This window comes from Monodon monoceros, unplaced genomic scaffold, assembly GCF_005190385.1.
Source record: "Monodon monoceros isolate NGI ecotype Baffin Bay Population unplaced genomic scaffold, NGI_Narwhal_1 Super_Scaffold_5, whole genome shotgun sequence".
In the NCBI taxonomy this organism is placed as follows: domain Eukaryota; kingdom Metazoa; phylum Chordata; class Mammalia; order Artiodactyla; family Monodontidae; genus Monodon; species Monodon monoceros.
In genome coordinates this window covers 15,813,696-15,832,077 of record NW_021703782.1, presented here as the reverse complement: position 1 = coordinate 15,832,077, position 18,382 = coordinate 15,813,696, and the positions used below count along the sequence as shown (strand labels likewise).

Here is an 18,382-nt window from a genome sequence, read left to right as displayed (position 1 = left end):
GGGGGAACCAGAGAACTAGACCAGCACTCTTGGGGTAACCCCACAATGGGTGCTTATGTAACTGAGCCATTTCCTCTCCCACAGGGGTTCGGCTGCCTTAGGAACGAGAGCAGAACAGTGCACCACTCAGACCTTCTGCTGCACATGCCATGTGCTTTACCAAAACAGCTCTGAAAGATAAATGTTATGAGTTCTGGGAGGAGAGGACTGAGTCACGTAAAGCTCACGGCACTCAGCCCAGCTGCCTGGATTTGAACAGGTGAATCCACAGACCAAGGGGGAACCAAGCATGTCGGTGCAGGAAAAGCTCCTTGGGAAGTGGTTAGGAGTATGGAAATGGGTGGCCTATTCCATTTCTCTAGTCCCCTAGGGGAGGCAACACTACCTGGGGGCTGCATGGTGTGTGGTGAGCTCAGCGTCTCCTTATGGAGTGAGAAAAGAAGAGCTTTTGGGTTTTTTTTCTTAGGGCCATCCTGGGGGCTGCCAGAGCAGTGCCTTTCAAACTTCAATGTGCAAATCTTGTGAAGAGTGTAGATTCTGATGCAGTAGGCGTGGAGTGAGACCTGAGATGCTGATGCTGCTGGTGGGTGGACCAGACCTGAGTTTGAGGAGCAAGACAACAGAGGATGTTCCCCCCACCACGTTCTCTGATCACCTCCCCGCGAAGTCGATTGGACACATTCCACTCAGAACCACAGGGGGGCACCCGAGCTTGCCAGATTACTTGGAAACTATTTAAACCTGGAGGCCTGAGCCCCAGGAATTTCAGACACCCCGCATGCCATCCCTTGCCCGTGGGAGCTAGAAAAGTTCTCTTCCTGTGGCTGTTGTCTGCAGCAGGAGTGAACTCAGAGCAACACCCACTTTTCCTAGCAGGACTTGTGGGAAACCCACAGAGGAAGTACTAACCCCAGTAACTTTCTGTCTGGCCACAGGCAAATCCTGTGAGCAGGGACCCAGAAGAGATAGCTCCAAGACACAGCAGAGGGACAGAGAACCAGAGGCCCTTAGGTTACCCAGGCACCAATGATAGGGAGAGAAAGCAGCAAAGAGGAAAGGGTCCCAGTGGTTTATATTGAGGTCTGGGTGGGGGTGGGGTGCCCCTTGGCTCCTCATGGCTCTTATTGGAAAGAAAGGGACACCCACACACACCTCATTTGTGCCTCAATATTCGCCACCAGGACGCTTTCCTTTACAAAGGTTTCTCTCAGCGGGAGTTAGGAACCATACAGATCGAGAGATCACAGCTGCAGGAACTTGGCAACTTTTTGTTACTATCCTCACCAGTGATTAGCAACTAAATCTTTAACACAAAAGGGCTTCTGGGCTTGTCTTTGGGGGGAAGAAAGGAAGGAACAGAAGAGACTGATTCCTTGGACATGTCTGGAGATTAGGCAACCCCCCCTCCGCCCGAGGATGAACGGGGAGGTGCAGCTACTCAAGGGGCAGCTCTGGACACACAACAGGAAAGAAGGTATAGAATGGGCAAGGAGCTGGGGGGGGTCCTGAGAAGGATGGAGGACTGAGCACAGAAAAAACGTGAGCGGGGTTCATGAAAGATTCCATCCCTGCCTCCTCCCACACCAGTGGCTCCTGACCATGGGGAGGAAGGACCAGTCTCTTGAGTTTCATCCCCAGTCCTCACCCTTTCTCCACTACGTATATCATTATTAACATAATAATAATGTTACTTAACATTGTGATAACACTTCAAACTCTTTATGTTCTCATAAGACCCCAAATGCACCCTAGAATGAGGCTGAGATAGGAAGAATTTAATTAACTCAAAAGTTTTGTTTTTGTTTTTTGGTTTTTTGCGGTTTTTTTGAGCATCTACTCTGTGCAGAAGTAGGAGGGACAGAGCATAAACAAGACATATATAGAATCCCTGTTTTCATCGTGGTTCTTTTCTAGTTGAAGACTCAGACAATGAAAAGAATAAATATGTAACTAAATAGTTTTGTACAGACAGTGATCAGTGCTGTAAGTATGACAGTGAAGGGGTCGGGGACAACTTTCAATAGAGCCGGTGAGAAAAGCTTCTCTGAGGAGATAACAACTGAACTAAGACATCAGTGATAAGAGGGAACCAGCCACTTAAAGATCTGAGGGGAAAACATTCCAGGCAGAAGTTCCTTCAAGGGCAAAGGCCCAGAGGCAGGTACAGCTGGATGTGAGGAAGTGCAAGAAGGGCAGAATGACCAGAGCATTGTGAGCCAGAGGGGACATGGAGAGAGGGTCCCATCACATGGCCTCTTGGTCTATAGCAAAGATTTGGAATGTACTCTAAATGTAATGGGAGGCCACTTGAGGATTTTTAAGCAGGGCTGTGAATGATCTGATTTATGATTTTAAAAGGATATTCTGCAGCTATAGGGAAAATGGATTATCATGGGGCAAGACAGGAAGCAGGGAAAGAAAGGACTGTATTATCAGAGCCCAGGATAAATGTGATGGTGGCCTGGATCAGGGTGCTAGCAGTGGTGATGAAGAAGAGTGGCCAGATTTGGGTATGTACCGGATGTAGATTCAACAGGCCTTGCAATGGATATGGGGGGGACTGTTGAAACACTAAGTAATCAGGGCAACTCCTGGGTTTTTAGTTTGAGCAACTGGGTGAATGACAGTATCATTTACTGAGAAAGGGAAGATAGAGGGAGAGAAACAGGTGTGGGGAAGGGTTTTGGTGGGGGGTGGATTTGGGCCTGGCCCACAGGGAGCTGCTATTTCTACGCAATCAAGCAAGTAGGGAATTCGAAGACTGCCACTGCAATCATCACGTCAAGAAGACACCAAGGAAGCACCTGACCCACCACCCCTGCTCTCTACCCTCAGGGAGCTAAGGATTGGACATTGGAAAGTTGTTGAAAAACAAAAACAGAAAAATCCCACATCTCAGGGTCTAGACCTGCCAAAAGCAACAGTCAAAAGCTCTGCCTCCAAAGTCTTCTCTGAGTGAATCTAATTGGCGGAGCCGAACTTGCATACAGAACCCTAGCTGCAAGGAAGTCTGGGTAATGTAGTTTTTAGGTGTCCTACCTCTGCAAATCAGGAAGACACACTCGGAGGAGGACGAGGCTTGAAATGAATGCTGAGTACCAGTCCTCTCGATCCACAACAGAAAGTGTGTGTCATTCACTACTATAATCAGTTCCATCGCACGTGGTGGCCCCTAGTCAATACAAACTTCAGACAACCAATACTCTCAGAATCCAGCTAAAATCTAATCTGGGGGCCATGATTGGAAGCCAGGGTGGAATCCAATTGAAAACGGGATCCGGCATTATCTAACACGGATCATTCCTAGTGGGAAAGGCTGGAATTGGCCTCAGCAGGCAGAGCCTTATCTGACCTGACCCAGAGGGATGGCTTCCCCACTCAGACTGAGCCAGGGGTCCTAAAACTCCTTTATCACTCCCCACCACCACCTCCCCCAGCTTCTGACCCCTCTCAGGAGGCAGCCTAGACTGCTGGTTAAGATAACAACCTATTGGGGAAGATCGGAACCGTGCCTGCTGCACGTTTCCAACATCACCACTCTTTGGCGGCTACTTCCATGAATGTTCATCGTGGAGAAAAGGATAGAAATGGAAACAAGGAGATTTGGATTGCTGGTAAAACCCAGGATCAGAGAGCAGTGGCTCCTGTCCACTGGAGCTGAAAGACACAAACAAATTCGGCCACCGTCGGCAGTGTAAAGAATAATGTCGGCGCCCCAAGCGGGGGTTTTGGGCGGTGGGCGCACCGGAAGACCCCCCTGGGGGTGTGGTGTTACAGCAGTGGCGCGGCCGCAGAGCGGTAGGGAGCGTCCGGGGGCACGTCGTGAGGACACTCGGGAAGAGAGGAATCCGCCAGGTGCAGGGGTCTGGGCGGGGACAGGTCCTGGCCCCTCGAGGAGCCCTCGCGAAGCCGATGAGCTAAGGCAGAGCCAACTCCCGCTACCGCTCTCGCCCGCCCGCCGGAGCGAGCACGGCCCCTTTAAAAACCATGTAAACAAAGCTTTGTTCCCCCGGCCCCCTCCCCTCGCGCCCCTCGGTCCGCTCCTTCCTCCACCCGCCCGCAGCGTCTCCGGGCCGCTGACGTTGCCGCGCCTTTACGCCGTCCCAACGGCGCTGCGCATTCTCCAACCGCGGCCCCGGCCGCCCGGGCCTACGCAGCCGGGCGGTGCTACGCCGCGAGCGCTGCGCGACGAGCCCCCAGCGCGCAGGCGCAGCGGCGACGGCGGCGGCGGCGGCGGCCCGGCCGAGGTGCGCGCTGGGGGGGAGGGGGGCCGGAGAGGAGCATGAATGGAGCAAAATGGCGGATCATGTGCAGGTGAGAGGAGCCGCGGGGGAGGGGGCGGCCGCGGAGAGTGGGGAGTGGGGTCGCACGCAGCCCAAGGGGCTCGGGCCGGCTCGGGGCTCACCGGGCCCGCGCCGCCGCCACTCGGGGCTCCGGAGCCGCCGCCCGTCCCGGAGCTCTGGGGCCTTTCCCGCCTCCTGGGCCGGGGGCCTCCTCCATCCCCTCCCACCCCGTCCCACGCCTCTCGCGCTGGGCTGGAGGTTCAGGGATCGGCGCCCCAGCTGGCACAGCCTACATCGCTTATCAGTGACTGCCCTCCCACTGGAGGGAGGCCTCTTGCAAGTCCTCAGTGCCCCCCAAGACGGGGAGGGGAGGGAGACCCCTTGCCGACTCTGTCCTGAGGGGAACTTCCCCATCACACCCGCCAGCCCTAAACAGATAACAAAAAGAATACCTCGCGCTGACAAACCTCGCTCTACCGAGTCTTTCCCGCCGCCTTCCTCTTCACGCCCCCGAGTACAAGAGACCCCCCTCCGGCCTCCTCCCCCCTCCCACGGATGCGTCCTACACTCCCCCACTGCTGATCGCACAGCCTGCAGGGCCGAGCTCCCCCGTCCTCCAAAATGGGTGCTCAGGCCTGGGCCCGCCCTCCCTCCGGTGCCCCTATCCCCAGTGAAGGAGTTGAGTGCCCACACCTCCTCTGAAACACGGGGTGGAGGGGGTGTGTCTGAAACGAGAGATGCAACGTTGGGTGCAGACGTTGCTCTGGAGGGTCCTGATCGGGCTCCAGGGCTGCCCCAGGCGTGCTTTGGGCCCAGGCCACTTTTCTTCAAAGACACGGCACAGGCCCTAGGAAGGGACAACCCATACCGAACCTAATAGTAGCTGTAGGACTCAGGGTTATTTCTTGCAAACTCGATAAAGTTTTTCCTCGCTGTGCTTTAGATCTGATATTTTTGTGACAGTTATTGTTACAAATCTGTTGTCAGAAACCTTTGGATTTTCTAGCAGAGGTTTTGTATTGTGGGAAGTAGAAAGAAAAGAGGATAACAAGTGTCGCCTTATTTTGCATACTGTATAGTTATCATTCCTCGAGTAAAGAGGATGATTTTATTCCTCACATTATGTCTGCAAGGAGGTGGATGGTGTGACTTCTACCAGTTTCTTTGGGAGAGAAGGGACTAAATAAATTCTCAGGCCAGGGATCAGTAGAGTAAATCTTAGAAGTGTGAGGTACAAGTTATCAGGACAGAATTATATCAAAAATTGTAATCACAGATGGAAGACCACAGGATTTGTGTTTCAAAGCCAGTATCATGGCCTAATTCAGAAGTAGCAGTAAAACTTGGTACAAGGTGATAGTAATAATAATAGTGAGCACCTTGAGTTTTATAGCAGCCATTTCTAAGCGTGAAGGATTTTTTATGTGTTGTTTTTTTTTTTAATTCTTCCATTTTAAAAGAGTAGATAGGCAAGAACTACTTCTGTCATTTTGAAGAAACAAACCAAAGCACAGAACTTTTATGAGATTTGCTTAGGGTAAGGCTAAAGTGGATCAAAGGCTTTTGACTTTGGGTCCCGTGCTCTTATCTGTTGGGGGAAAAAAAAGTAGTGTCTGTGAGCATTCCAGAACATGGTTTGAATAGATAGCCTTTCTGAATGATGCTTTGGAAGGCAGAGGAAGTCCGTGTACTTTTATGAATATACATCTGTTTTATCTCATGCAAAGAAGTTTCTCTTAATGTGATCTCTCCCACCTTTTGAACAAAAAGGTTGTCATTCCTCACCAGAGGAAAGTCAAGATGGGTCAAAGCAGTCTTCATAACAATTATGTCTCAAAGGAGGGTCTGCCTTATTTTTAGTAAGGGGATTTTTTCCCCCACCCATCCCCAAATAAAAATCTACCAAATTAAGAATTTATTAATTTTTCAAAGCAAAGAGGACTATGCCAGTCCATTGTTTTATTTGACTTTGGAGAGTTGTAGTATGTTACTCTCTAAATTAGCGGTCTTTATAACAACAGGGTGAGTTTGCGAGAGCTTTTTCTCTTTAAATAGAATGGGGCATATTGCTTTTCTTTGTTAGACCACTAGATTACTTTTAGTATTGGATACTCGGAAAGTTGAACGTGGTACCTTATTGTAGCAGAAAACCTTCCCAAGAAAAAGATAGATTCTCCCCTGTGTGGAAAGAGTAAATAAATGAAAAGATGAAAGACAAATCTGAAGTGCATTGAGGGGGAATATTTCTGAAAACACTATTGGAACATGAAGTTTATAAAGGAGCCTATCAAAGGTTCAAGACTGATTATTTGAAAGTTTCATAGTAATACTAAATAGTTGACTCATTATGTATCTAGTGCTTGTCTGAACCACCAGGGTGAGCAGGTTTTTTTGTTTTGTTTTTTTTCTATTGACACTAAGCAAGTGTCATATGATTCTCAGGCTGGAGTCCTGAGCATCTCTTCTGATAAGTGTTTAATGGAAGTCACAGAATGGTAGTAATGGGAAAATTGTAACATTTGTGTCTTTTAGCTCTGTTGGTGTCATAGTCAAGCCTCTTAAGAAGAGAGACTTGTAAGAAAGAATCTCCTTGTTGCGATGAGTTTCTTATTCTTGGTCTTAGATGACTCTAACACCCACCATAGAGGCAGTGATTAACTGTTTAAAAAAAAAAAATCAAACTCATTTGTGTTTATCTTCATAAAATGAACACTCCTCCTCCTTTTTTTTTTAATATCTAAAGTTAGATAAGATAATGAGGATTCAGTATTTCCACTTGCTGACTACTTATTGTAAGGAAATGAAGATGGCTTAGTGTACAGTGGTAATGAAAAAATTAAGGATCAGATGTTAGCTTCAATAGTGCTAGCTATATTCAGGCTCTTGAGAGGAAAAGGAAAGCGTATATAATAATTGTATATTAAGTATATTTAACATATAATTATATGTAAATATATTAAATGAAGGATAACTCTGGAGTTCGTTGGATTATTATGTTGTTATGCTGGGCCTTACCCACAGTCTTACAGTATTATTTACTGGGCTCTATATTATGACTGTAGTAACAGAAAATACGATTTTCAGATAGTCATATTTGTTTAAATATTGACCACCAGTGTAACTCTAGAGGGTCAAGAAGAATCATTTAAACTGGCAGGTTAAAATTTAACAGAGTGCAAAAGTTTAGCCTGATTAGAGCAAAAGATAGTTGTCTTTTTAGCTTTTAAAAATATGCAAGGAAACATCAGAGGATCTACCCGTGGTTCATTTTGAGAAGAGAATTCTGTACAACTTTCGAACATTTTTAATGGGAAAAAAAGAAAAAACAGTTACTTTTCTAACTTTCTTTCAGTTAAGCTAATACCATAAAGTTTAATGTGTGCAAGGCCCTTTGCTGTGCTGGGCACTGCAAAGGATTCCAGGCTGAGAAAGATACTGGAGCCAGACTGCTGAAGTGTCAAATTCTAATGCTGTGTTGGGCAGGCTTCAGAAGGCAAATGGATACAAGAACTTAATACATTGATTTCAAAGCATGCTACGTTTGTGTTGGATGATATGAAAGAGCTACGTCCCCTCACTCACCCCAGCTACCTCTTCTGTGGATTTGTATAAATAATATGTCTGTATTTTAAAAGAACATATTTATATGTACTTGATAATTCTGATTTAGTGTTACTTCCTCTCGTGAGAAAAACCTTCAGAAAAATTAAGGGTTGTATATATGCATGTAGTATCATTCAAACACTTATGCAATAAAACAAAATATATTACTGTAATGGAATCTCTATTTAGATGGAGGTAGGAGAAAGGAGCATTAAGAAGATCCCTGGTCTGTATCTTACAGATAAATTAACTTCCATTTGATCCAGAAATTGATATTCATAACCACCAGCTGTATTTTCTTTTTTCTTGGTTGGGTTTTGAAACCAATATTGTACCACAGCCCTTGGAGAAGGGAAAGTTGCCAGTTTAAACCGATAAGCTGATGTCTCTGTAGGTACAACTACTGAGGCCACTTTGCTCACTTTAGTATACTAAGGAAGATAGTATTTAGATGTTGCATCATTTTTTTTTTAACACCAAACGTATATTATCTCACAGGTGTTCTGAGTCAGGAATCCGGGAGTGGCTTAACTAGATGGTTCTAGTTCAGGGTCTTTGATTTGCCCTCAAGCTGTGAGCCAGGCCTGCAGTCCTTCTCAAGGCTTGACTGAGGATGGAGAACCTGTTTCCAAGCTCACCCACATGCTCACTGGCAGGCATCATCAGTTAGTTGCCTGCAGGCAGATGGGCTAGGGGCCACAGTGCCTCACTGGCTGTTGTCTGGAGGTTTCAGCTCTTTACCACATGGACCCTTCCTAGAACATAAATTTTAAGAACTTCTTTTTTTCATTATGTAATGATGTCTGCTATGTATAAGTGACCCATCTTTGTTACTGTTTTTTTTTTTTAACCTCTTTTTGAAATATACCTTCGGACAGGTGCAAAACTCGTAACTGTTCAGCTTGATGAATTTTCACAAAGTGAACACTCTTGGGAATTCCTGGTGGTCCAGTGGTTAAGACTCCACACTTTTCCTGCCTAGGGACCAGGTTCGATCCCTGGTCAGGGAACTAAGATCCCACAAACTGCACAGTGCCGCCAAAAAAAAAAAGAAAAAAAAAAACCCAAAGTGAACGCTCTTCTAACCAAGACCGAAATCCACAATATTTTCAATGCCTCAGAAGTCCCTCTGGTGCCCCCCACTCAACAACTACCCATAGATCCTTCTGCCTGAGGGTAACTATTGTACTATCCTGCCATTTGATTTTTAAGTATGCTTTTAGGAGTCCAGCTGAGGAAGGCCTGTCCATGAGAGCTTGAACTTCAGAGCCAGGGGAGAAGCTGTATAGAGCAGTGGTCCTTCAGCTTTGGGGGGAGTTGGTTGGTTTTTTTATTTTTTTAGAATGTAATGGAAGCTGTGTGCTCTCTAAGGAGGGAAAGTATACCTACACAAAGATTTCCCTACAGTTTCAGGCCATTCATGAACTTTAGAACTCGAGTTTAAAGATACATTCCTTTTTAGATGAAATGCTTACCACATTTTATTGAGAAACTGATTTACAAGTCTTTCTCTTTTGACCTGTGTGAAAGGCTAGTTCTCGGTCTCACTATGTATTCCTGGAGAGTTACATGCAGGCTGAATTTTTAAATATTGAATTCTTGAGGATGATTAAAAACAATTAATGACTATTAAGCATCTGATGGCCTGTTCTTAGACACATGCAAGAAAGTACAAGATGTAATGCCCTATTTTCGGGGGCGTTGCATGTTAATTGGAGAGATAACGAGCCTGGGCTGAGTTGTGAATTTGCAGTGAGACATTGGTTTTTGTCAGCATGTCTCTGAATGAAGGGACTATTGCTCCCATCACCTTTTTCCTCCATTCCAGTACATCTGAGTTCACGCCCCACACTTATAGTGACTCACTGTGACAGGGAATTCTCAATGGAATGAGATTGGTACCCAGGAGTCATATCAAAATCTTGCGGAAAGGAGGGGAATTGTCAAAAATTGGGTCTTAAGTATATCTGATATTTGCATCCCTCGCTCTTCACTCCTTCATACATGTTTGTGCGCACGCACACGAAAACACACATGCACACATGCTCCTACCGTCATAAATGGAAAAGATGTGTTTGAGAGAAGGCAGCATTGGAAACTTCATGCTAGCATTTATTGGACCTTTAGCTGCTTGCCATTTTACATGATCTCATTTAATGCTCACAGCCAGTCTATAAGGTAGGTATCATAGAGATAATAGTAATGGAATGTTCCTTGAAATAGGTTGATGAAAGGACTTAGTGTCTCCAGAAGACCGGAGAACTGTTGGAAGATTTAGGTGACAGTTGTGGTGGTGGTTATTGTACAACTTACTGGTGGGGGACCTTGGTTGGGGGTAGATGAAAGGGTGACAGCAACATTTATGGAACATCTGTTATGTGCCAGCATGATGCTAAGCTCCTTTATTTGTATTATGCCATTTAACTGGGCAATTCATTTAGTCTCCTTGAACCTGGATTAGGTGATCTCTTAAGTCCCTTATACTTCCAGCATTGTGGCCGGCATTTCCAGTTGTCATTCCTTACCGTTCTCTCCCAAGTAAACTACATGTTCTCAATTCATATGTACATTGTCATAAATTTTCCTAAAATATTTTTGCTCATACTAGTATTTCCATTTCTTCTATCTTAAATATGCCTTCCTCTATCCCACCTCCCAATTTCTTAACTCTCAGAGGTGGTGTTTTTTTTGGGTGGGGGTACTAATAGTCTGTAGCACATCTCACAAACTGAGCTCTGATATACCCCAAATAATAAGTAAAGAGCCCTCTTAGTTGGACAGTAAGTAGTGAAGGACATTTTCTGTGGGCCAAGAAATTAACATCATTAGTCAGATGTTGTTGCTTGTAGACTGAAAAATGATTCTCACTTAAAAGTCCCTGGGTTTAAACCTCTCTTAGAGAGAAACTAGTTAGATGAAAAGCAGTCAGAATGCTTTCCTATAAATACCTTGGAAAACAATTAGATTAATAGAATATCCCTTGTACTACATCAGGAAGTTGTGATCCTACAGCTCTGGTGGCCTTTTAGAAGTTTTAAGTGTATGAATGTATGTTGGTCACAAAAGGTGATCTCATTTCTATTTTGTATGATAAGAAATTATGGTATTTGAAGTGTGTAGTCTCAGAAAGAATTGAGAGCTATGCTAGACATATGCCCTAAAATTTGAGTCAAGTTTATGATTAAATGGGGTGTATTTAAGGTCAGAAATGGGAAAAGCAGTGTTTTTTAAAGGATTTTTTCCAAATGTATTTAGTATTGTTTGCAGAGTTTTGAAAGCTTGTGTCCTAAGTTTGGCAAATCATTTCAACTCTCTTTTTTTTTTTTAACTGAGTCACCTCCACTAACTCCTGAATTTTGGTATTTTATTTCTCTCTTCCAAAAGGACATTGTCTAAAGTCAAGCATGACATTTAATTTGACTCTAGGAACCTGTAACACCATTTGCTCTGAAAAGAATCTGGGAAGCCATATTTGCATTTCACATATCTGTACTCAGTTAAAAAAATAAAACTCCATCCCAATTTTGCCCAATGTATAGCCATAAATTATTTTAAATATTATTTATTTTGTGTTAGTGGGTGATTTTTTTTTTATCATTAACTTGTCATTGACCCATCTGACAAGTCGCTGTAAGGTCTTGTCAGAAACTAGTCTAGAATTTAAAAGAATGAATAAAACTTGCTAGAAAATGGGACCTTGTTTTCTTTCCTTTTAATATTTTTGAATTGATAACGTCATTCCAGAGTTGAGCAAGTTTCATCAAGCCTTCGTAAGCATATAACAAATGTTTTTAAACAAATTGAATCTGAGCAACAGGTTCGTTGTTGTTGTTTTGTTTTGTTGTTGTTGCTTTTGAATAAGGACAGTATCTCAGAGGCGTTACAAATGAAAGCTTGTTTTAACATAAAGCATTATTTACTAATTCTTGGAATCTTACATTTTAGTCTAACTTAAAATACATGTTCCAAACAGGGAGATCAGAATGTTGTGAACAGGAAAGATTTCAATTCACAGAATTCCTAAAACCTGTCCCTTCAAAGCTCTTTGATATAGGTTACTATTAATGTGCCCTGCAGATCCCATCCGCTGTGATAGTGTGAGACTTCAGAGTAACTTAATCTATCCCTCCCTTACCCATCTCCTCAAATTTAAACAGCACTTACAAAAGTGAATATATCAGTTCACAGAGATTGCTGTAAGTCTGATGCCAGTGGAATCAAGACTTTCTTTAAATCACCTTTATGTGTACAGTAAACAGCATCCATTTAAAGTGTACAATTTGACAAATATATACCTGTGACTGTTTCACCACAATCAAAATACAGAACATTTCCTCCTGACTGCAGTCTACCCCTCCCTGAACCCTCAGCCCCCAACAGTCCTGATCTGCTTTTTGTCATTGTAAATTAGTTTGTATATCCTAGAGTTTTATGTAATGAACTTACTATGTACTCTGGTTTTTTACTTGTTTTGCTCAACACAGTGATTGGAGATTCATTCAGGTTGTTGCATAGTATTAGTAGTTGGTTACTTTGTATTGCTGAGTAGTAGTCCATGGTATGAAGTACCACCCTTTATGTATCCATTCACCCCTTGGAGGGGGGGGTTGGTGTCCAGTTTTTAGTCCCTGTGAATAAAGGGACTATGAGTATTCATACGGAAGTCTTTGTGTAGACACAGATTTTCTTTTCTCTTGAGTTAAGTACTTGGAGTAGGATGACTGGGTCCTGTGGTATGGTTAACTTTTTAAAGAAACTGTCAATTTTCCAAAATGATTGTACCATTTTACTTTCTCACCAGCAGTGTAGAATAGTTACAGGGAATCCATATCTTCACCAGCCTTTGGTATTGCCATTCTTGTGGGACCTTACTGCGGTTTTAGTTGGCATTTCCTTGATGACTAACAGTGTTGACTGTCTCTTCCTGCGCTCACTGACCTTTCTTGTATCTCAGAGGTTCGCGAACCAGGCTGGTGGTTTGGCCCTACAAACTGTTTTTGTATGGCCTAAAAACTAAGAACAGTTTTTACATTTTTAAATGGTTGAAAAAATCTAAAAGAGAATAATATTCCATAACACATGATAATTACATGAAATTCTGATTTTTTTAATTCATAAATAATAGTTGTAATGGAACACAACCATGCGAGCTCCTTTACACATTCATTGTGTATGGCTACTTCTGTGTTACAATGGCAGAGTTGAATAGTTGCAACAGAGACCGTTTGGCCTACTAGCCCACAAAGCCTAAAATATTTACTATCTGGCCTTCGACAGAAAAAATTTGCAGACTCCTGGGGGTTGTCCCCTCAAATCTATTGCCTGACTTCTGAGTGGGGAGAGGGCTAGCCCGGTATGGTTCTAACCCAAGCCCAATTTGACAGGAACCAGATCAGACTTGATCCATTTTGTTGACTGTGGCATTTATACTGCACTGTCCAAAATGGTAACCAGTAGCCACATTTTGCTATTTTAATTTAAATTAAAAATTAAGTTCTTCACTCACATTTCAAGTGCCCAGTAGTCACATGGTGACTGCCATATTGCACAGTGCAGGTATAACATCTTTCCATTATCATGGAAATTTCTTTTGGACAGTGCTACTCTAGAATAATAAAAATTTGCCACAAAACCAGAGATTGGACGCAGAGGTGGAGCGTAGGTTATAGAATTGCTTTCCTGTATGCCTGTAAAAATAAGCTAAATCCTCATTCTCCCAGGTATGTGAATGTAAATGGATATATCAAATAATTTACTTAAGATTACTTACTGTTTATGCTATGAACCTATGATATGTTTGTTCTCTTAGCCAAGGGAGTGAGAGGAAGCAGTCAAATCATAAAAGAAATTCAGAATCTACTGATAGGAAGAAGTGTTTTAGGGACTTCTAAAAAGTACCCTAAATGTATTCTCCCTCAAAGCACTTTGCAAAAACAAACCTTCTAAAATCCCCGTGTATTTGTAACCACTTTACAGATAAGATGGAGGGAGAATATTGAGGAAGGTATTAAGCCGTTACATCACTTATTCAAGGTGCTAAGTCTTGATATAGTAGCAATTCTGGTTCCCTTCAGCTACTAATTTTAAAATATTATTGACCTTAAAGTATCTCATAATTATAGCATTAGCTTTGAAAATAACCCAGAAATATTCTAAATTAAAATGGTTGAGATGACCTATTTTAAGGTTGTATTTAAAGGCTTTCCTTCACATCGGTGAAAACTGTTTTTTGTGGTTCGACTCTTGGAGGCAAGCATAACCAATGCTGAATACTGAAGTGATGGGTCAATAAATATATTATCAAATAGTCACCCTCTTCTTTAGCAAAAAAAATGTACTTATTACAGTAGATGAATTATCTTGTTCTTAACATGAATAGAAGTGTTTATAAGTTTTTGTTGACTGTTCAGTCATGTCAATATAGTACAACCTAGAAATGCTTTGCTGAAGAAAATAAATACACCAGCTAACAGTAAGAAAGTAGCATGTTGGTATTCTAGTGATGTTCTTGTATGTAGATATGAGGAAATGTGTAATGAGTGAGGTACAGCATCAATGCTCAAGGACCTGAATAACTAGAAATGTATACCAACAAGGACTATAGAGTGATATAGGTGATGTGACACATGTATGCATAGAACATAATGAGACATAAATGTTAGTCCTCCTTTGGAGAGCCAGGAAAGGCTTCTTAAAGTAGTGAATGCCTAAACCAGATCTAAAAAGACATGGTATTCTTTCTCCCAGTTGGTAAGCGTATACCAGGCAGAGAGAATACCATAAGCAAAGCTATATATGTTCATGGAACATTCCAGGAAAGTGAAAGCAATGAAATATTGCAGCTGTATAGGGAATAAAGCAGAGCAAGGTAAGAAATGAGACTCTAATGGTAGAAGAGAGCAGAACATGAAGACCCTGTTATATCTTAATAAGGAATTTGTACAGTAGATGTGTAGTTGAAGGTTTTTAAGTAGAAGTGACAGAATAATCACATCACTGTGGTGATGGTATAAAAGATTGATTGGATGTAGACAAAGTAGGAGATGAAGCAGTAGTCTGTGCAAGAAATAATTGGGACTTGAACTAACATAATTTAGCTGTAAGGATGGAGAATTAGGAGACTGATGTTAAGGAGGTTATACTATGGGGTTTGGTTAACAGTTGAATGTGTAAAGTGAGAAGGCAGGCTCCCACATTTCTGGGCAGCAAAGTTGAGAGCAAATGAATGAACAGGATGTTGAAAAGATAGTAAGGTCAGTCTTGAATATACAGATTTTGAGGTGCTGGTAAACATTTAAGTGGAGATGTCCAGTAGGCATTTGCTTACTTGTTGTCCACTTGGGTTGGAACTCATGTTTTCATAGTGAAAGTCCATTTCAGTAGCCTTTAGATATTGTAAATATGTAAAATGTTAGCTGCTCACAGTATACACCTATCATATTTCTTATTAAGTTTTACAGCAACTGTAAAACTTGAGTGAAACCCTGATGTTTTATTCTAGTTTGTTTTCTGAAACACCTTCATATTATGTTACCAGCAGCAGGAGTAAAAGGCTTTTGACAATCAGCAGTGAAATTGGCATGCATGTAATGCGAAAAAGAGGTCATATTCCAAGGAGTTTGAGTAAACCTTACAATGTTGACAACTCTGGCCATCAATATGTCTTAAAGGTTTCTTTATTGTTAAGGCAGTTAAAACCAAATCTGCTTGATCTTGAAGTAAATCTATAACCCTTGGTGTGTTTTGTCTCCCCATCCCATTTTTATCTTTTGGAAAACCAGATTAGTTTTTCTTTATTCCCCATCGGAACTACCGTTTGAGGGGTATCCAGAAAAGACTTCTTTTTTAAAAACTCGTAATTTCTTCTATTAGAGGATTCTCCTAAATCTTCTATTTCACAGCTTGCCTGGTCTTCCTTATTTGGTGACTTGATGAGTTCTTGGCAAACATTTTTCATAGATCATATAATAGTGTAAACTTAAAAGGCAAATAGATACTTTACAAAACTGTTAAGGGAAAAATTATTTAGAATTCCAGAAAATCAGAAAACTGGCATGTACGGGGTGTGTATGCCAAAACATCTTAGGAAACATTTACTCAAAAACTCTTTTCTACTTTTTTTTATCAGAGGGTAAATATGGAACTCTAAATTCTTGCCTCTCTGAATCAGAGTTCAGGGTTCCAAGATTAAGTATTTGTGATTACCTTTATCTTTCTTCCTTTAATATTCTGTTTTGAGCTTCTTATACTTTTTTGTTGAGTCTTCTAAAGGAGTACATACGGTGTTTGGGGTTTTCTCATGGGAAGAGAGATAAGGAGAGTTGAGAAGCTTTCTTCTGAATTTTTAGGCCAGTAAAAACTCTCTTTTCTCTTTATCCCTTTATTTCTTACATTTCTTTCATTCTTACTAACAAGCTTTTAAACATTTTTTAACAATAGTTAGACTGCTAGTCAATAGGCCAGAGGAGATGCTGTCTTAATATCTCAGAATATTAAATCTCACTGTGGCTCAGAAATTACAGGCTGTTCATTCTTGATACAAACAGACTGTTCATTCTTGATACCTGTAATACACAAGTATAAAGAAAGAACATACAAATGGGAGAATTTAAGGAAAGTCGGCTTATACACATTGTATATTGTGTATTTGATATACCCATTGACTTAGAGAACCAAAGACACTTTTCTGTAGGGCAAGAAAATATTAATTGGCATGTGATATACTGTACTACTTTACTGCTACAATTATAGGTGTATCTGACATTCTGAGGTATTAGAAAACTATTAAAATGTCTCCTTATGATGTTATCGTCATTACTGTTGTTTAATGGTTGATGTGCTGTTTTGAAAAATTCCTGTAATTCAAGGATTCAGGGTTATATCAATCATGAGTTCCCCAGTCACATGTACAGATTTGTTTAAGATTGGAATACTGCCCTGACCCCTGTGTTTAAATAGACAGCTATTTTAATGATGTACAATAGTAGCTTGCTTCCTATTTAATATTACATTTTATTTAAGAAAGAGTTTTAAAGCCAGTTAACATGTCTCCACCAAGTATACTGCTTTTTTTTGGGTTTTGGGGTTTTTGTTTTTTTTTTTGCAGTACGCGGGCCTCTCACTGTTGTGGCTCTCCCGTTGTTACGGAGCACAGGCTCCGGATGCGCAGGCCCAGCGGCCATGGCTCACGGGCCTAGCTGCTCTGCGGCATGTGGGATCTTCCCGGACCGGGGCACGAACCCGTGTGCCCTGCATCGGCAGGCGGACTCTCAACCACTGCGCCACCAGGGAAGCCCAAGTATACTGCTTTTGTTTAGCTACAACTGAGTATTTAATGTTTCATTTATGAATGCTATAATTGTATGACATGTCCATGGTAATGAGAATAATAGTGTTACCAGGTTAATGAAATGGGATTAGAATCACATAATTTTTAAGCTAAAAAGAATCTTAGAGTGGGATGATAAAATTTTTAAAAATTCATATGCCCTCTTTTTGGAGGATAGCTAGCTGTATATTATTGTTTTTTAGAGATAATGCAAGAATTTTAACTATCCCAACCATTAAAATCTTAATTTTTTTATACAATTAGCAGAATTAAAGAAAAATTATATGTCATCATGCTTAAAGAAGGTTTATTAGACAAGAATAAGTTTAGACAAGAAAATTATTTTTTTAATTGTGTATTTCATTTCTATGGGGCAGGCACTGTACTAAATACTAGAGATAAAGCAGTGAAGAAAATAGGCATGGTACTTGCTCAGAGATAGATACTCAGAAATTGTACCAATAAATATATATTTACAGTTTGTGATAAGTGATATGAAGGAAAAAGGTTGTATTGAAATCTTTTGAGAGTGATTTCTTATTTTTATTTTTGGGTGGGCATATTAAGGAAAGGAAGGGGACAGTGTACCAGACAAAAAGAAACGGCATGTTTAAAGGCCCTGAGGTCTGGAAGACCTCCCCTCACAGAACTGGAAGAGATCATCCTGGCTGCAGCTTAGTGAACCAGGAAAGATGATGCTACAGAGATTAGCAATCCCTAGCATATGATGGATTGCTTTTCAGGTATTCAGATCAGATTTTCAGAGATTTAAATGATTTATTAGAATGCTCATTCTATAAATTAAATGAAAAGAGCAAGGAGTGAAACTTTGTGTAGTGTTCCAGTTCTGATTTTTAGTTGCCAGGGTGGAAGTTGTAATGGCAAGAAGGAAGCACACCACAAAGGAGATCGTGATTATCTGTGTGATTTTTTTTTCCTTCCTATGTTTTCAGTTTGGCTGTTTATTAGAGTTATGAGAAATGATATGACTAAAATAAGCATATTTGTGTTAGTAAATGGGGACTGTCTTTTGAATAAAATACCTTTTTCCCCAAGATAATTTGTTATCTCTAAGAACTATAATAGTTGTATATACGTTAAAAGTTGTGTTTTGGTATATCGTGTGTGTGTGTGTGTGTGTGTGTGTGTGTGTGTGTGTGTGTGTGTG

The 18,382-nt window shown here is 41.6% G+C and overlaps 1 protein-coding gene across 2 annotated transcripts in view; it reads left to right on the top strand.

Annotated features, from left to right (window-relative positions):
• The first annotated feature begins 4,204 nt into the window (after positions 1-4,204).
• The window catches only part of XPO7 (exportin 7), an 86,584-nt gene continuing 72,406 nt past the window's right edge, over positions 4,205-18,382 (top strand). Inside the window, exon 1 of one of the 2 annotated variants that reach the window (XM_029202014.1) lies at positions 4,205-4,314. In XM_029202014.1, the coding sequence (XP_029057847.1) occupies positions 4,297-4,314 (18 nt within the window). In that variant the 5' untranslated portion in view covers positions 4,205-4,296. The remainder of the gene's footprint in view (positions 4,315-18,382) is intronic. The other variant, XM_029202013.1, reaches the window with a different exon arrangement.